Source organism: Apaloderma vittatum, unplaced genomic scaffold, assembly GCF_000703405.1.
Source record: "Apaloderma vittatum isolate BGI_N311 unplaced genomic scaffold, ASM70340v1 scaffold22689, whole genome shotgun sequence".
In the NCBI taxonomy this organism is placed as follows: Eukaryota; Metazoa; Chordata; class Aves; order Trogoniformes; family Trogonidae; genus Apaloderma; species Apaloderma vittatum.
In genome coordinates this window covers 1-18,230 of record NW_009737286.1, presented here as the reverse complement: position 1 = coordinate 18,230, position 18,230 = coordinate 1, and the positions used below count along the sequence as shown (strand labels likewise).

General features: G+C 36.1%; 1 protein-coding gene across 1 annotated transcript; it reads right to left on the bottom strand.

Annotated features, from left to right (window-relative positions):
• Positions 1-823: 823 nt before the first annotated feature.
• TARBP1 (TAR (HIV-1) RNA binding protein 1) lies at positions 824-16,807 on the bottom strand (the record flags this gene model as incomplete). Its single annotated transcript, XM_009877288.1, is given in 16 exon segments — positions 824-1,111; positions 2,309-2,445; positions 3,562-3,686; positions 4,649-4,840; positions 5,085-5,256; positions 6,599-6,673; positions 7,769-7,969; positions 8,825-8,911; positions 10,247-10,396; positions 10,915-11,025; positions 11,524-11,644; positions 12,157-12,228; positions 12,367-12,566; positions 15,391-15,579; positions 15,669-15,924; positions 16,614-16,807. Coding segments are annotated over 16 exon segments (2,448 nt in total), but the record flags the coding sequence as incomplete, so codon positions are not given.
• Between the last annotated feature and the right edge of the window lie 1,423 nt (positions 16,808-18,230).

The window sequence follows — 18,230 nt, the reverse complement described above, 5'->3', positions numbered from 1 at the left end:
CCAGGTCCTTCACCACCAGGCAACTACCCTTCCCCAAGCCTGTAGTGCTGAGGTGGAGTTGTGACCCAAGGGCAGGACGCAGCCCTTGGCCTTGTTAAACATCACAGAACTGCCCTTCTCATTTTCTTCCTGCAAAACCTCATGAAATCCTTGTAGTTATTCCAAGTTGCTTGCTTCTTCCTCCAAAGGTCAAAAACTCTCCTCCTTTTTTCCCCCCCTTAGTTCCAGCCAAATTTATTCTGCTAGGCTGGTCTTCCCCACTGGCTTGTCTTTCAGCACACGCAGACAGCCTGCTTCTGTACCTTTAAGATTTTGCTCTTGAAGAACATCCAACCTTCCTGGATTCACTTCCCCCTCAGGACTGCCTCCCAAGGGACTCCATCAACCAGTCTCTTAAACAGGCCAAAATCTACCATCTAGAAGTCTAAGCTAGCAGTTCTGCTGATCCCTATGCCCAAGACGGCCTCCAACCATCACATCACCCACACATCCTTCTCTTTTCACAAACAACAGGTCCAGAGGGGCACCTTCCCTAGCTAGCTCCCTTGCCAGCTGTCTCAGGCAGTTCTCTTTCACACTCTCCAGGAACCTCCTGGACCATCACTAAGCTCTAGACAATCATAACCCTCCTTAACAGGGCTACCCCACCACCTCTCTTTCCTCATTGGTCCCTTTTATACTATGTTGATATTCTAGTATTAAAAAAAACCAAACAAACACACCCTGCATGCAATATAAATAGAATTTATTTCCAATGCAACTGTTTTAAGGAGGTAAAGTATTAAGGCATTTAAAAGTCAGTCCAAACACTACAGAGAACAAAAACATGCAAAACTTCAGATTCCTCATTCACCCTGAGCTTGTAATCTCATTTATTCAGAATTTAATGTCGTAGCACCATTGGAAGTCACTCGGCTGTACTGTAAGGCACAAAACTCTTGGCAGTTATTTTTGTTGCTTTTGCTTGATCACTTGTTGCCTTGTGTACTCCCAGATCAGCAGAGCTCCACTTACATGAACATTGAGTGATCGAATAATACCCTGCTGTGGAATTTCCACACAGACATCCAGGTGGTGAATCAGGTGTGCTGGGATTCCTTCATGTTCATTTCTAGTAAGGAAGAAATAGTAACTTGTATCTGGGAAAAAAACAATGGTTCTGGAGAGCAGAAGATGGAAAAGTCACAACAGCACCCAAGAACCATTTGACAAATGGTGCACCTGCCTTCAATAAAACTGTGAGGACAAGAAATTATTTTTTCTAAGCAGTAATATATTATAGATTCAAAGAAAACATGGGAGACCTGACTAAGCTTTCATGTAGGAAAACTGGAGGAGCATTTATTTTTTAGTCCACTGGTCCAGCAATAGCTGGACGCCCAACACAAGGACTCTTTCTCCACCTTTATTTTGAAACTATACATATATAACTGTAAACAGCTGCAGATGAAACAACCAGGGGATGAAGTTGCTGGCACTGCAGGGGTGCTCAACTGCCCACTTTGCATTCCATGAGATCCTGGTATGACGGAATGTCAAGTCCGATCGAAGCCTTGAACTGGAAATTTTTCATCTCTTCCAAATAAGCGCACCAGAAGACACAAAAGGTCATCAGTAATTAAAACTAAGGGATTTACTTAGAAGAGAACAAAGTGATTATGAGAACTACATTCTGAAGCCAAGGTACATACTAAAAAGTTTGAAAACCAGGTATTTCTGCACAGTTTTCCTAAAGGACAGGCAGGCCCTTCCTCCTGGTATCACTCAGTGGCCCTGCAATTCCAGCAGCTTTCTGACTTGTAGGCACTTTCTTCTAGATTTCTGTAAGTAGCCTCCTCTCTGTCACATCTGAGGCTTGCTGGTTTATAGGAACTGATTACTGCTTTTCTCTGAACCCATCCCAGCCTCTACTTGCACTGCAAAAACTTGCTACTTCATCCTGCGCCTCATCCTTAATTTTCAAAGGATCACCCAGCTATGCATGCTCCCACTCTACTCCAGTCCTCTTACTAAGTTAAGGAGGGCAAACGGGCAGCCCCCTCCTTCTCGCTGAGCTCACCCCAGCCCATATATATATAGGACCACACAATACTCAAGTGAGCAGATGGTATCTCTATCACAGCTGGGAAACTATAATCCATGCTGTTGCCTCCTCCAGCAATAAACAGATTTTTAAAAAAGTTATAGTATAATCACTTCCCATTCTAAATGCACCTTTACCAGTGTCACTTCGCTCTCATATGACCAAATTGACTAGTAGAAGGGATGGACTGCACAAGGTAGATTTACAAAAAGTGTGTGTTCTTACCCCAGCAACAATAGTGACTTCTCTGGGAAGCAATATTCTGTAAGATCAAAACTTTTAGCTGTCTGCTCCACACCAATAATAGTGTAGCCTTCTGTTTTTTTCTGCTGTAAATAATCAACAAGCTGGGATGGTTTCACCTGTCACAAGAACAGGGAGAAATATACAGGTATTCAAATACCACCATTTCTAAACTTGTGAAGTTACTGTAAACATCAATTTACTTGCAGTTTTTAAGATGAAGGACTTTTATCCCCAAAGACTCTGCCTATGTACATGACTTAACATTTTAAAACCTCTTCAGCAATAGCACAAAAGGTTAAGTAATGCCACAAAGATGTACTCCACAAATACCATGAAAAAAGGCTTTTCTGACAGCTGCAAGCCTTGCACCTGAACGTAAAGGAATCATTTTCGCATAGGGACAATGTGCACAGTTATTATTTAACTTGGAATTTTTTCCCAAACTAATGCAACAGCCAGTAGAGAAGCTCAGTTGCCTTACATGCCTTCACTACAACTGGTGGCAGCTTGCCATACAGAATTTCTTAGTTGTCTCCAATCTACTCTCTAAACCACTCAGAGCAACAGAAGCTCTATCATCAGTACACTTCTGTACAGAGATTAAGCACGACAACACATGTCCATCAGCATTCTGGTTTAGGCAGAACACACTACAGCTCTCTTGTCCTGAGGAAAAAATCATAGTAGGCTGAAAATAAACACTACGGAGGAAAAATTAAAAATTTGCACTGAATTTTTCAGATGACTTCAAAGTTGATCTTGAAAAACTGATAATTTTAAAGTATCGCAAACATTTACTACCATTTTCTACTAAACACAGATTGAAACCCTCATTTTTGTAAGCTAGATAGTAGGTTCTAAAAACTCAGCACAAATTAGCTTCCAGCAAACTCAAAGACTATACACATGAAAAAGCAACGGACCAAGCAGGATAAATGAAACTTCTATAAACAAACATTAAATTCTAATGCACCACTATAAAGCACAGAACAAGATGTAACAATAACAGTTCCCATAATCTGTTTATTGCAAAAGTAAGAAATTAAAAGTAGTTTTAAAATTCTTCTTTGTAAGGTTGACCCAAAGTTTATACTGAAATATTCAAGGAGTAAGTCTCAGAGAGAACAGCAGGAGACATTAGTTTGTTTTTGCAAGATAAAGTAAGGCTCTGAACTATGCATCTGATGTACTGAAGATGTACACTTTTTAGCTATTAAAATGCTTCAATTTACCTCAATAAGGGAAAGCCATTGCTCCGCAGAAACACTAAGATGCTGAAACTGCTTATCGTGTACGTAATGAAGACTGCTGACAACTAGTGCAGATGCCCCAAATATTTCACTGGTACGACACAAACCTAGACACAAGAATTAAAGTGATTTTTGTGTTGACACATAAATATCAAGCCAGAATATTTTAACAAATGAAAATTAACAAGGAATCCAAGAGAGAAATGGTTACTTTAGTCCTCTATTTTTAATCAGTTTCAGGCACTTCCTATCTGTTTGAAGCCACGCTTTGTTCCATGTAATTTACCAGAAAAAACAAAGTTTTGTAATTTAGCAGACTGCAAAAAACTGGAAAAACACTATGTCTGAGAACATGCTTCTACAATACTAATTACACAAAATAACAGTCAGTGTACAAGCCTCAGCTGAGGGGATGGATACACACACACATGCCTAAGCTCTAAATTCAGTACCTGTTAAATGAAAAGCTCGAGAACATGACATATTGCAGCATTATAATGCAGCCAGCATCAGCTTGTGGGCTTATTTTTCCTTAACAGTCTCATGCAATGATTGAAACTGCTGCCAACAGAATGCCCAATGCAATAAACTATTTGCAGGATTTATTATCATAGCCTGCACAATGTCGTGAATGAGTGCTTAATGAGGAACGGGCACTTCCCTGTTCAACAGTCATGAGACAGTTCTGCAGGATTCAGTTTAATTGTTACAGAAAAAAAATAAAAGTAAATTATTTCCTTTTAACTGCACACACAGTCGAAAAACTCAACTGAAACAAAGAATATTAAAAAAGGTAAGAAAGTAAACATAATTTACAGCAAAGTTCCATTTAAATAATGCATGCTATGTCTAAGTACTTTTTTCTTCCTTAAAAAGGTAATTATAGAAAAGTTCTTCTGAAGCAGGCAGTATTTCTTTTAATTGTCCGTTTTTTTCAGCATAACACTCTACTTCTCTGAGCAGTACTTAAATAATTTTCCAATTATCAAAATAAAATTAAATTAATTGCTATTATCCAAGTGAGCTCTAAGGTCTAAAACAGAAGTTTAAAAATGTGCCACAGCCTTACCTCCTAAGTTGGTAGGTTTATCAATAAGTGAAGCCACCACAATCAGCCTGCTGTTTGATTTACCAAGTTTAGCAGCCCGATCCTGAAATACCATTTCCAGGTCTAAACTAGGAGTACTGTTTTTCCACGGTATAATCTTTTTCTGAACATCGGTCCATTCCGACTGGCTGTCTGCTTCAGCTGAATTTGAACCTATAAAAACAAGCAGTGCTCATACTGATATGCAAGCAGTAGTGAAACTACTGCTTCAGGATGGAATATTATCTAAATGATGACTGTAGACACCATCAGTCATATACTACGTTATTTTATAGCATATACTCTGCTCGCATACATATCAGTTGACTTCAGCTGAAAAAATGATTAGATTGAATACAGATGTACACAGCTACTATATACAAATAATTACATTTAATATAGATTGGCTATATTTTACCCATGTCTTGCTGAGACCAGTCACTCAGTTTCAGATCACGGAGCTCCATTCGAGAACAATACCACTGAAATGCTGGTGGCAAAGGAACATCAGTAAATCTGTCAAATTTAGAGAGTGAGATCCATTCATCTTCAGCAAGCTCTGAAAGGCGGGGAAGAGTGTAAAATATGGTCTGCAATGTAACACAGAGTTATTAGAGCACCACTAAAGCAAGCAAAACAGATAACAAATTAACCTCTGGTAATATTATTGCACATGTCTTTTTTTCTAATATCGATTTTTCTTGCTACTTGATGTAACCTCCTGATATAGTTTTCAATATTCATCACTTTAGACATAGTGCTAGCCTAAACTCATAAATCTAGTCTCTTTCTCTCTCTGATTAGACCTTTTTAATAATCTGCATCGATTACTGTTCTGAAATTCTAGAATACCAAAGAACTCACACCATGCTGCACAGCACTGAAGGCTTGTGAAAATGTTTTATGTGTAACACTAAAGTTTTCAGACACTCTCATAAACTTCTAGTAAAGAATGTGGCTTGATTTAATGTCAAAAGGGATATGGTCAAAAGCATTAAAATCTAGCGGTAAAATTCAACTCCGCATTGCTCATACAGCTAGCCACAATTTATCAAGGAGGAACAAACACACACCCCAAAGGAAAAGCTGAATAAGGTAAAGAGTTTAAAACCCAGACATTCTATTCATCCCAGTGCACCCTCAACATGAAAGAAGATGCACTCTGAATGCGTTTAAATACTTAACAAGTAATAGCCTTGCTGTGTGTCTGCTTGTTTTTCTCGTTCAGGATTTTAACTTCCAAATTTTGCTATGTTGTATCTAGCATATTCAAATGTTCACAATAATATTTCACAGAACATCAATTATAAAAAAAATTTTAAAAAATTTCTTCTCTGAAAGATGGCACTACTTGTGCCAGAACACAAGTACTCTTCCCATTCACACTTTTATTTTCAGCTTAGTTTCCCCACCTCTTATTTTTAATCTGCACACTTATTTTTGCCTTCCTTCCCTCAGTGTTTATTCAGCTGTCAGTTATATTTAAGCTACAGCAAAAAAAAGCTAAAAAAATGCTCTAGAAGCTATATATCTGTATGCTGTTCATATCAGACAACAATTTAGTTAAGCAATCTCAAGTTACTTCTAAGAACAGATGTCTCAAAAATTCTAATAAACTATATGCGATTAAATAGATGCTCTTCAGTTATTAGAAGTAACTTTTTCAGCCACAAATATAAAACCTGATTAACTCCCACACAGATGGGCACATTCATCACTCTTAATTGACCTACATTCTTAACACAATATTAGAGAATTAAGCTGCAGTCTTAGTCTAAAATGCATCAGAATTCAGGTGAAGTAATTTTTTCCTGAGTTTTAAATGAGTAACAGTTGATCATTATTCATCCTGCATTAGAACATAAAAAGAAAGATAAAAACACAGTTGTACAACTACACAAATACAATAATCAGCAACAATTGTGGACTTGCCTCTAGACTATAATCCTCAAGTGGATGAAATGTTGCAAAGAAGAAGTGATCTTGGATTCGCTGCCATTTTTATTCCTGCAATTGCAGAAAGTAATGCAAGTTGCACAAAAAAGGCAACATACTAGGCTTCTTTTTTAACTCATCAAATTAGAATAAGGCAATCTGACTGTACTTACTATATACTGTATGGGAAAGAGAAATACTTTAACAATTAAGGACCCTATTAAAAACCAACCAACCAAAATAAACCAGAAACCTCACAAACCAAACAACCTAGCACTCAGGAAATAAGTTTTGTTTACGTTTCAAGAAAGGCCCATAACATGTCTATCACTCAAAGAAGCAAGTTTGCAAGAAAGAGTATCCCATCTAGGCCTCTGAAGGAAACTGAATTCTAGCCTACGGTTTTTTTTTTTAATTTTTAGCTGTCAAAAAAAAAAAAAAAAGCATACTCCGCCCTCTGCTGCCTTTTTCTATTCTATATCTTCACATATCAACTTGGATGATTTAACAGTGATGCTGATCAGGGAAATACTGATGTTCTCCAAAAAAACTCCACAAACCAACAAAAAAACCTGTCAGCAGCAGCCTGAAGTTTGAATTTCTGACAGTGTTGTCAGGCAGTATAAAATTATTTTAACTAACTCCTAAAAACAGGGGTAGAAAAAGGATACAAACACACTATTCCCAAATCCATAAGCACAAAAGCAGTTTTGAAAAGCTCATTTAGTCATCACCTGAAATCAATTTCCCTATCAATTCTTCTCCCACACTAGTTTTTTCAAATATTTTGGATTTTTATATTTGAGAATTTACTGGTATCAGCAAGTTTAGAAGAATGAATTTTATTGCCGCAAAACCACAGAAAATTAAGCAGTCCTGTCTTTTTTGCTGCACTTCTAAACCATGAGCACTGTTGAAACATGTCTCAAGTTTTACCTCTTGTGCTTTCAGACTGTAATGCTATGCTGAACTATCACTTCATTTTCTTTGCTGATAACTAGATTTCGATTTCTGAGTCTCAGTTTCTGTTTCACTTCTTAAGTACTTTTAAATAGAGTTTAAACAGTCTATAAAACCCCACAGAAATTATTATCAGGTGCTGTTTTTTAAAATTACATGTTGCAAATGGCTCAGAAGAACATTGTTAAGCTGTCAGAAGAATGTTACTAACCCTGTGCCATGCATGTTTTCCACTTGTTGAAGGCTAGATTCAATAACTGGAGTCAGAGCTTCAAATTCTTCCACATGCAACTTTCTGCACATACCCCAGATTTTTTTAAGGGCAATTAGCGCATAAAGTCGAACACTGAAATTATGGTTGAAGCACCACTGAAGAACAACTACGAGGGCTTTCTTCAAAGCTGGCTTCTATAAAACAAAGATAAAGAAGTTTGTTTCATTTAAGTCTTAACATACCATTCACAAGTAGAAAAGGAAGAGTAGTTCAAGAAACAGTGGATTTCTCCAAGAATGGCCTTTCAGAAAGTTCAAAGCTTCAGCCGTACGTGTATGTGCAAACACAGGCTTCAGAACGCGGTCCTGACTTCCTTCCTTCTTTCTCACTAGGCCAGACTATAGCCCCATTTGGGTTTTGAAAATGTATTAATTTGCTGTAAAAATTATCATTCTGCATACATGGAAACATCTACTTCTGATTTTCCAGCACTTCAAATGCTGATCTTGCAGATGTATACAAACACTAAAAAAAATAACAGAAAAGCCTGAACTGCTACAGATGTGAAGTAGTCGATCTAAGGTAACATCTGACTGTATTTCCTCCTCTGTTTTAAAGTTAAAAGAGAGAATTCCAAATACATAATTCTAAATGTAATATGGACTAGCTATTACCAAAGAAATCCATATGAGTGTTGCTATTCTATAGAAATATCACCTTTGAGGTTCTCTGCCCAATTTCATTCATATTAAACAAGAGGAGCAAGAAAAACAAAACTGGGTTCATCCACACATTTAGTTAAAACTGGAGCAGCTATTCTAGAAAAACTCACAGGTAATCACAGGCCCTATGTATCCACAACATCTGCCATTTTCATAAATCCAGTATGTTACAGAGGTGGCAGGAAGAGTTAGTGTTTTCCATATCAAAGGACACCTTAGTAGGAAGTAGATGTTAGAAAGGTTTTGAAAAGAGACTGCAAAAATGAGTTTCAGAAATTCATATACAGTGCAACTGAATAAAGAATGAACACTTCTAGTCAAACTTACCTTCTCTGAGGCATTTTGAAGAATGATGTCAAAGTGTGATAACACTGATAGAAACGTGCAGATGCTTGTTTTAAGCATTTCTTCATCCTAAAGCAGAAGAGAATGTAACAAGAAATACGTACATATAAAACATTTTTATACCCTATTTTTTCATAGCATGTTCTGCAGATGCAATATCAACACTATTAAAAATTTATATGCTTCCACAGCAAATTACTAAATTACAAAGTTAATAATATTAATTTTTCCTAACATGTTTTTTGGCTTTTACTAACACAACAATCATAATGAAGCATACAGCAGTGTAAATGAGCTAAAATTCAACACAAGTTCACTGCATTTCCTCCCTACACACCTCCCAAAAAACCTCCCTAAACACAATAAAGACCTTGGGGACTCTTTTTAGAGCTTACACTTTTCCATGTTACCACAAACATGGGTATCGGATGCAGAAGAAACAGCCAAGCATCAGCCTCACCCATGTTCTGCATTGGTAGAAATGAGTTTCCACGCATCTATTCACCAGTTCTGTTCACAGATATATTTCCTACTCATCCATTTTGCCACAGCATTGCACATGCTCAAATTTAGCTTATTTTTCAATATGATCCTGAAAATCCTTTTTATAGTCACTGTTTTCCAGGATAGCCTCTGAAAATACAATCTGTATTCTTTTTTCACAGACTTCTGCTTGCTCTGTTTGAATGGGCTCACTGTGTCTTTCACTGGCGTGGAAACGCTTTGATCCAATGTATTATCATCTACTAAGATGATAACAATTCCAACTGCCTGAGCTGTTGGAAGGAACTCTGAAGTAAGAAGAGGTTGTATTCCCTACAGCAATTTTTATTGGTTCTGACAGGCATGAGAAGGCATCTTTATGCACTTTAGAAAAACCCATGAATTGTAAACTGAAGAGAAAAATTTTGTCCCCTGAACAGAAAAAAATAAGCAAAAGCCAACTCTGAAAACACTGCAGACATCACTACCAAGTAAAATTGTCTCAGAGCAGGATTAAAAACCTGCATTGTTTTGACTGACAAATAAGATGCAGAAGACAAAGGCTGGATGTGGAAGCCACAAACGACTTGGCAGTATCTTCCCAAACCCAGAATCTTGGCCATCCACGTGTCTTCCATTGGCAACCATAAAGATTTCTCCAACTCACTGTGCCAGCTCTACTCTGCTCCAAGTTATACAAGGAAATCTCTGAACTGGAAAAATTCACTTGTCTTCAGCCACTTCTGTATCACAAGTTTCTCAATGTCTCTGACTATAGCTCAGGCTCACTTCCTGCTTAATTTAGTCTGCTCAACAACCCACTGCTTCTAAAGGTAAAGTACGTGGAAAATAAGGTGCAGGACAAACTGTACCCTCTTTGTTCAAACTATTCTTTTAGTAAACCCCAAAGTTCTTACTTACATAGCAAAAGCAATCCCAGAACTTATTAAGGAATTGAGGGTATTTATGTAGACTCAAGATAACAATCCATTCTATGAAGTATTTCACAGATGCCTGATTGTTACCAAATCCAGCCTGAAAAACTTTGCCAAGGGTTCCACACAAAAAGTTCTGAGAAAAAAAATCAGATAATAATTTAGTATATTTGTTAGAGTTACTTCCATAAAAAAAAAAATCTATAAGAGATCATTCTTAGCTTTATCATATTAGAAATATTTTTAATTGCCAAAACATTTTAGAACCATCTAGTTATACTTTCCAAATATTTTATTATCAAGAAGCATTAGATGAAACTAAAACTTCTCAATTTTCTCAGTGTTCATAAAGGAGCGCCCTTTTTACTAAATGAAAAGCTTTAAATCGGATAATACAGAATTACAGTTAGCTTTAACAGGAACAATCTAGTGTCCTATAGTTCACAAATCCAAGAACCAGTTTTTAGTGACCTCTAGAAATACATCATGAATCTATGACTTAGACTGAAATCACAAAAAAAAGCCTATATGAGTCACAAAGATTACATGCCCTTTATACCCTGCTGCAATTTAACATAAGCAGTTCACATGACACCAAATTATTCTTGAAAGTAAATATTTATTTATTTAAGAATTCATAGTGAAGAGGAATACCTGGTCAAGCTTTGGAAGAAGCACTAAGAGTGTCTGCCATACCCGGTTTTTAATTCTATGCTGTAAAGAGTTTGCATAATAGCGTGTTCTAGATCTGGATACCAGCTCATCCTAAAAGCAAACAAAAAGGTTTATTACCTATTCTTCCTTTACAATTGAATACAGGAATAATTATGCCAATGCATAAGCAGCTATGATATAAGTGAAAATCAGACCCCAATCTTCTCTATTAATTCTACTTATAAAGGTCTTCTAACAGACAATACCTCTCTCAATTCAAAAAGTAGTTTGCAATATTAAAGTGAAATGTAGGGCTTCAAAAATGCAGCCTAAAGGAAGATTCTCAGTAGAATAATGGTTACAATTTGGATAGTGTTCCAGGAAGTCAGAAATTTAACTAAAAAGAGAAATAAATCCGAAAGACAGTTTTTACTACTTTGGTTTGGCTTAATTAACTTCTGTCTCATAACAAAAAAAAAAAGTGTATTACTGGGCAAATCTACACAGGCTATACAAACAACTGCAAATATACCCTGTCAATTGTAAATACTCTGTGTTTTCATAATTGTACTAACATCACATTTGTATACCAAGAGAAATGATTTTTACTTTTTCAAGTAGTTTGACGAAAATGTCCTCCATAAACGTCTTATGCAAGATATTTGATCCATCCAACAAGCACAGAAATTTAATAGCACAAACACGAACGTAGTGATCATCTCGATTTGTACTGTAAAATATTAATTAAAAATAAAAAAAAAATCAAACTCTACTTGTTCAGACATAAAGGCGAGTCCTAAATCATAAAAACCATCAAACCTCATCTTGAGTAAATTGTCTGTAGTGAGACAATATTCAAATACCAAGAACTAGAATTTTAAAGTCTCCAAAAGAAAAAAATTAGTGAGTTCCAGATAACCCGCTCCTGCTTCTATCTACAGGTCTTTAATAGCATCTAAGTGTTTAAAATAATTTTCTATAGAAACAGATGCATTATCTTGAAAACACTTAGCATTTTTCTACATTTTGTAATTGAATTATGAATATAATAAAATATCCCTTTTACCACTCTTTAGAAAGGTTATGAATACACTCCTTATGGGTCACTTTCAACTTGAGATACTTAGGTTTCTATGATAAACAGCTAAACTTCGAAACCAGCATCTTTCCTATTGTAGCATCAAATGTTACAAAGACACAATTCACACCAAATATTGTAAAATGTATCCTCAAAATCATTACCTTTCTGTAACAACATTTGCTGCACATTTTTCTCCAAGATTTTCTATGAAGGCATGCACATCCTGAATAAGTCTTCAGAGATGAAAGAAGACAAATCAACAAAATTAGCAGAACAGCATACAATAACTAGTTTCAATGGCTCTCTCAAAAGTTTAACAAGAAAACAAAGCACACGAAATAACAAATATAATCAAAGATATTTTTAAATACCTTTGATCTCTCCTAAATACAGTCCCAAAGACACAAGCCTCAGTGATAAGTTCACAATAATTTCCAGCATTTAAGAAAGCATTTGTCAAGGTAGTTCTCTCATGAGCTGTGGGAAATATCCAAGATCGACAACAATGACTAACAACTACGTTGAAGACTCCAGTCCTGGTAGTGGACATATCTATAAGCTTGAAAATTATCTGAAAAGAAGAAGAAATAGAAGATTCAAAACCTAGTTTTCAGAAGTGCTAGAATTATTAGATGAGTACCGCAGTGATTTTAGCAGGTCTGATATTCTTCATCCCCTCTTTGCTCAGGTTAAGGGTGGCTTCAATCTATTTAAAATTCCCTGATTACACAGGCAGGTTGATGGGCAACGACTGGCCCAGGACATGCTTGTCTTAGAGAAGACACAATTGATCTGTGTTTAAACAGATAAAACACCAGATGCTTTACATGAAACTCCTGGCAACTGGAGCAACTGCACCTGGGCTTAACTTCATGAGTACAAACCCGGTGTTTTTAATCCATCTTTATAAATTTAAAAAAAAAAAATCCCAACACAACACTGCCTGTGTGTTGAAGTTACAAGTTCGTGTTTGAGTTGAAGTGGAAAAAATGCATTTGTACCACTTAAGTTTTTGGGTTTGAGGAGGCCGTATTTAAGATATAAGAAACTGCTACCTAAAACTTCTCGGGGGAAAAAAGAAAACTAAACCAAGAAAAACAGCCTCAAAATTTTCCTTTTCTAGTAGAAAAGAAACTGAAGAAAAGAAATTGAAGAAACTGAAATCATTTGGGAAAGCACAGGGAGATTCAGAATGAACAAGTGGGGTTTTTATAAATTTCTTTTTTGACAACATCAGTTAGAGCTATCCATGAGAATCGTTTTCCAGAAAATGTAACAGCTCTTATCTTCCCCTTCTCTTCCCCACTCAAAATAACACTTTTGATAGTTTGACAATTCTCTGACTGTAACTCTGTTCCTATAGAGAAATTTTTCTGAATTGCTAAGGATTAAGGCACCAAGCAGCTCATGAAGAGCTTAAACTGAAACGCTGTAATGTACTCTGAAGAAACACTTTCTGGGAAAAAAAAATAAAATGCCAGAAACATCTGGTCTTTTTACAAAGAATCCAAACACTTCTTTTAGTGCAAAGACAAGCACTGTAACTTTCCTAATTATTCCAAAATTGAACTATTGTTTTTCCCTGTAGAGAAGCATCATGACTTTTTACTATGCATTTCTCAATTCTGGAATGATTTTCAGTTGTTTCAATAACCTAATAAATGTCCAGCATACACGAAAGAAATTTAAGTTCCAGCACAATTGACATTTGAATAATCACAAAGGAAAAGGAAAAGTGCAGCAGCTGAAATGAAGCCTAAGAAGGAGGTCCTCTGGGCACCTCTGTGGAAGCCCTTCTGGATTTCACCACAGCAACATTCCCTCTTCTGGCTCAGAAACATCCCTCTGTTCCACCCCTTCTAACTATTATGAAGAAGATATGAGTGCACTGTGGTAGACAAAATTAAAATTCTGTCTCTGTGACAAATAAATACCAGGCAGTTCCACATTTTTCTTTCTCTTCAGCTTAAACTACATAGCCATTGCGCCAGTCAATGGCAACAGAGACTGCCAAGGAGTGGGATAAGAATATACGTAAGGAGGCACTTGCTTGGGAACTTTATCTTCATTTTCTTATGAAGGGGCAGAAGGTGGCTTGACCAGAGGCCCTTTGTTGAGTATAGGAGACCTTCGTTAGCTCCTTGATGCCTGCTGTCATGGTGTGTCCCACTGCAGACAATGGGATAGCTGTCACACAGACTCAAGACTCTCAACATCGGCAAAACACACCTTATAAAACGCTTGAAACACTAATGATGAAGTTATGACAGTAATTTCTAAGAATTTAAACAAACTTTAAGATCAGAGCGAAACCAAGAAAATAATCACAGCCCATCAGTTACCACAATACTGAATACCGTTATTCACTACAGATACTCATGAAAGGAAAAAGCTAACCGACTTTAAAGTGGATAACAGTAGCATTCATTTGAAGCAAGTTTTCAAAAAGAACAAAGAAAAAAATCAATGGAACTATATTTTAAGAAGCTTAAGACAATACAGCAATTTTAAATAGCTAGGAAATGTAATTTTTTTCTGCATTCTATTAAAAATAGTTTTGGAGTGTCTAAGTTGAAAATAAAGCCAAGACATTTGGCATTATTTACAGCAATGAATGTGACACCAGGACAGAGCTGCGTATAGAGACTTCAAAGTAAAATTGCAACCCCTCCTGGTATGACTTCTCTGCAAAGTGCAAAGCACTGCATGTGATCATAGGTCTATGCAAAGTCTAAGTACACAGATATACTGGTAACTAATCTATAATGTATTCCCGCTCTGGTAAAAGTCTTGCAGTCATTGTGGGCTGTTTCTCTTCTTAACTATGGAGGCGTCTCTACCACATGGTCTTAAATAGAACTCTAAGGTGACTATGATTATGTTTTCTACATCTGGACCCTCAAGAAAAGACAAAAAAAGTCATTGGAGAAGCAGTTTAAGTTGGCTTATTCAACAGCATCTAGGAAAGTTTTGAACAGTTCTAACTTTTCATTTAAGAAAGTATTTTCATGAAGACTAAACTAGAGAAAAGGTTTAATTTTTCAAGAAAATTAATCGTTTGTGACAGTCCAGGTGGCAAATCCTGATCAAAATATTCAAGACCAAGTACATAACATAAATAAGACAAAAAATCCCCCCAAAACATTTTACTGAATGCAGAAGATACTGAATAGTCTAAAAATCAAATAAATAATACTTCTCATTTTCTGTGTTACAAGAACAATATATTTGTTTATCTTCACTCTAATTCTCAGTGCCTTAGTGCTATCAAACTACTAACTTCCTGTAAATGGAAAATTCAAACCAGTAGGTGAAAGGAAATGGAAGTAAAATACATTTTTAGATACACACAGAATTTATGTTCCCTTTCCAAAGAAAGAATTGTTAAAACTGACCTCTTTTATTTTGGCATACGCTTGACCCTTTGCACTTGCAGCAACAGCGAGAATCTCAGTATCAAAGATGAACTGAACAAAAGCTTTTAGATTGGACCAAAATATTAGCTGTGTGTTGCTCAAAGAGGATATAATTTTCCAAGCCAAATCAAATGCTTCTATGCAGAGAGACTCCGATGAGTCCAGAAGCTGAAAATAAAGAGAAGACTGAAGTGTTACACTTGATAAAAAAACACCCCCAAAACTATCAATATTGCACAGTAGTTTTTATCTTTTACCTTAGGAACAAGGACTTTCATGCAGTCAAGCACAGGTAAAACTTGGTCTGACGGAAGAATAGTGAGGGCTTCCAATGCAGACTGTAGAATTGTCCTTGACCATTCGACTCTAGATAATGGTACTTCTGAAGTTTCTTCATAGTCTTGAGCCAGTGTTGGAAATGAATTTAAAATGAAACGAAGGCATATCCACTGGTCACGAACATAGCGTGCAGCAATTTTGCCCCATCCTTGGGACGTTGTTTCTTCACGTAACCTGCAAGAATATTATTTTTAAATATATATGGTATTAATTTATCCTGCACACTCCTACACCAGCAGGAACAACTCAACTGTACAAACTCACTATACTTGAAGACACTAAAATTTACACAGGTTCAAGGGGACCCTGGACAAGTCTATGGAAAAGAAATCTACAAATAAAGTTTTTTAAAGGCAGAAAAAACAGTTCTGGGCTCAGGCAGTCTCATTAGTCATAAACATCTGGGAGAATATTCAGTGGAAACATCAATACACACTGGCCACAATTTTTTGTTACCCAAGTATTTGTTTTGTGGCCCTCAGGCTTGCTTTGGACTTTCCTTCTCCAACAGTAAATAATTTTCATTTAAACTCGCTTGTGTATATGCTATGGCTTTGTGCAGTCCATAAATATTTAAGCCGGCATAAGGATAAGCAAAGTCCAACACTAGCTCTGCCTTCATGGCACTAGAGAACTGAGCAAAAGAACTTTTGGTCTGATCAGGTAACGCTGTCTTAACGTTCTAAAACCTGAACGTTAAGACAAAAGAGCAAGCGAATGAATAGCTTGTGTACAGCATTCTTAATTTTTATCTTGGCAAAAAGTTAGCAAAGAACAGAAAAGGAAATGCCTGCATCTTTGTCATTGCTCCATGTTAATCAAATTAACTCTGGAAAATTACTGAAGCTATAGCACAGACATACCTACTTCCTTCTTCTATGTAAGATGGTTTCTTTAATACTTCATTGAATTGAGAAAAGGAAATAAATCTCTTCAGAGCATCCACAGAAGGGAGAGATTCAAGACACACTTCATGTTTCTGATCCATTATCTCACAAACTGCTGTAAGCGAAGCCATGCTAGCTACTTTTTTTATTTGTCCTTTCAGTTTTGGCTCCTAATAAAAACCAAATTATAAATGAACAAACATGCACTGATTTTTTCTAACATGATACCAATACATACTGACACATTTGATAATCCTCCTATCTGTATCACCTTACACATAGCAACTCTGCGCCCTCCTGCTTCCTCATTTTCTTGCCCTAGGTATAACACAGCTTTGCTTGGTCACTGCAATCAATTACAAGTTGCAAGCATGAAAAAAGTATAAATCTTGCAAATTACAGTCATTAAGCATTAAGTTCAGGCACGTAGCTCAACTATAATAGAAAACTTCCACTTTGCCAGGTAGCAGTTTAAAATATATTGCTGGACAGTAATTAGAAAAAAAGATGCAAGTCCATGTAGCTGGAAACCCAGTGCAAGACATCGGAAGAGCACATGCTATTATTGCTCCAAGAATTTAAAAGGTCACACCACCTACTATCACTGTTTTGTGTGATAAACACATACTCAAAGACACATGAGATAAAAAGTCTCAAGTAAAAAAAGTCAATATGCTCATGGTTCCCTAATACCATTAAAAGCTCAATATTACTTTGGTATCTTCAAGTTACTTCCAGCTGTCTAGAGCACAGAAAAGATTTTTCTCATGTGTAATTACTCAGCATTTCCCTTTTTCTTCTCAAACTGAAGACATACTATTTGTGCAACTGAAGAAAGCATCAGGACAATTCCAATGAACCAAAATAAGCAGGTAGAGTCCCCCAGTGAACACTAAGTATGAAGCAGAAAATGTTTACTTTGAAACTATTGGAAGCATGTAATTCACATACTGAAAAGGGAAAAAAAAAGTCTAAAAAGTCTTGCTCCTTGTTTCCTTAGAAAAGAAAACCTAGCAAATTACATCTTTTAATGTGTTATTAACTGTTCTTGATCAATAACTCAAAGTGGAAAATACTAAATATTATACTTCCCAACAAATCTTAATTTAAATCTCCTCCTTTTATGTAAAAAGTTATTAATATTTTTTTACCTTTTGAAAACGTATCTACTTCAGATACACTATTCTAACACATACAATCATGGGACAATGAACATAACTACATGAAAAAGCCAAAACAATGTTGGGTTCTGGAATTTCTTTTTCTCTGTAGGTTCCAGCACGTAAATTCAATGATCATTTATATAAAAAGCATTTTCATTTAACAGCACCTTCCTCGGTAAGATTGTTCATATTTGAGGAAAAAACTTCTGGGTACACACAGTCTACTGTTACAGTTGATACAGACTTCTAAATAAATGTAATGTAAGAAAACAAAAGTACTAAAAATCTTAGCTACAAATACTTTACATTAACATTACACTGCCTACTAGAGACATGTGCTAGGGAGTATATATACAAACATATTCACACAAATTTCTTATTTTATAATACATTATATATATATATATTTGTATTATTGAGTATAAAAATA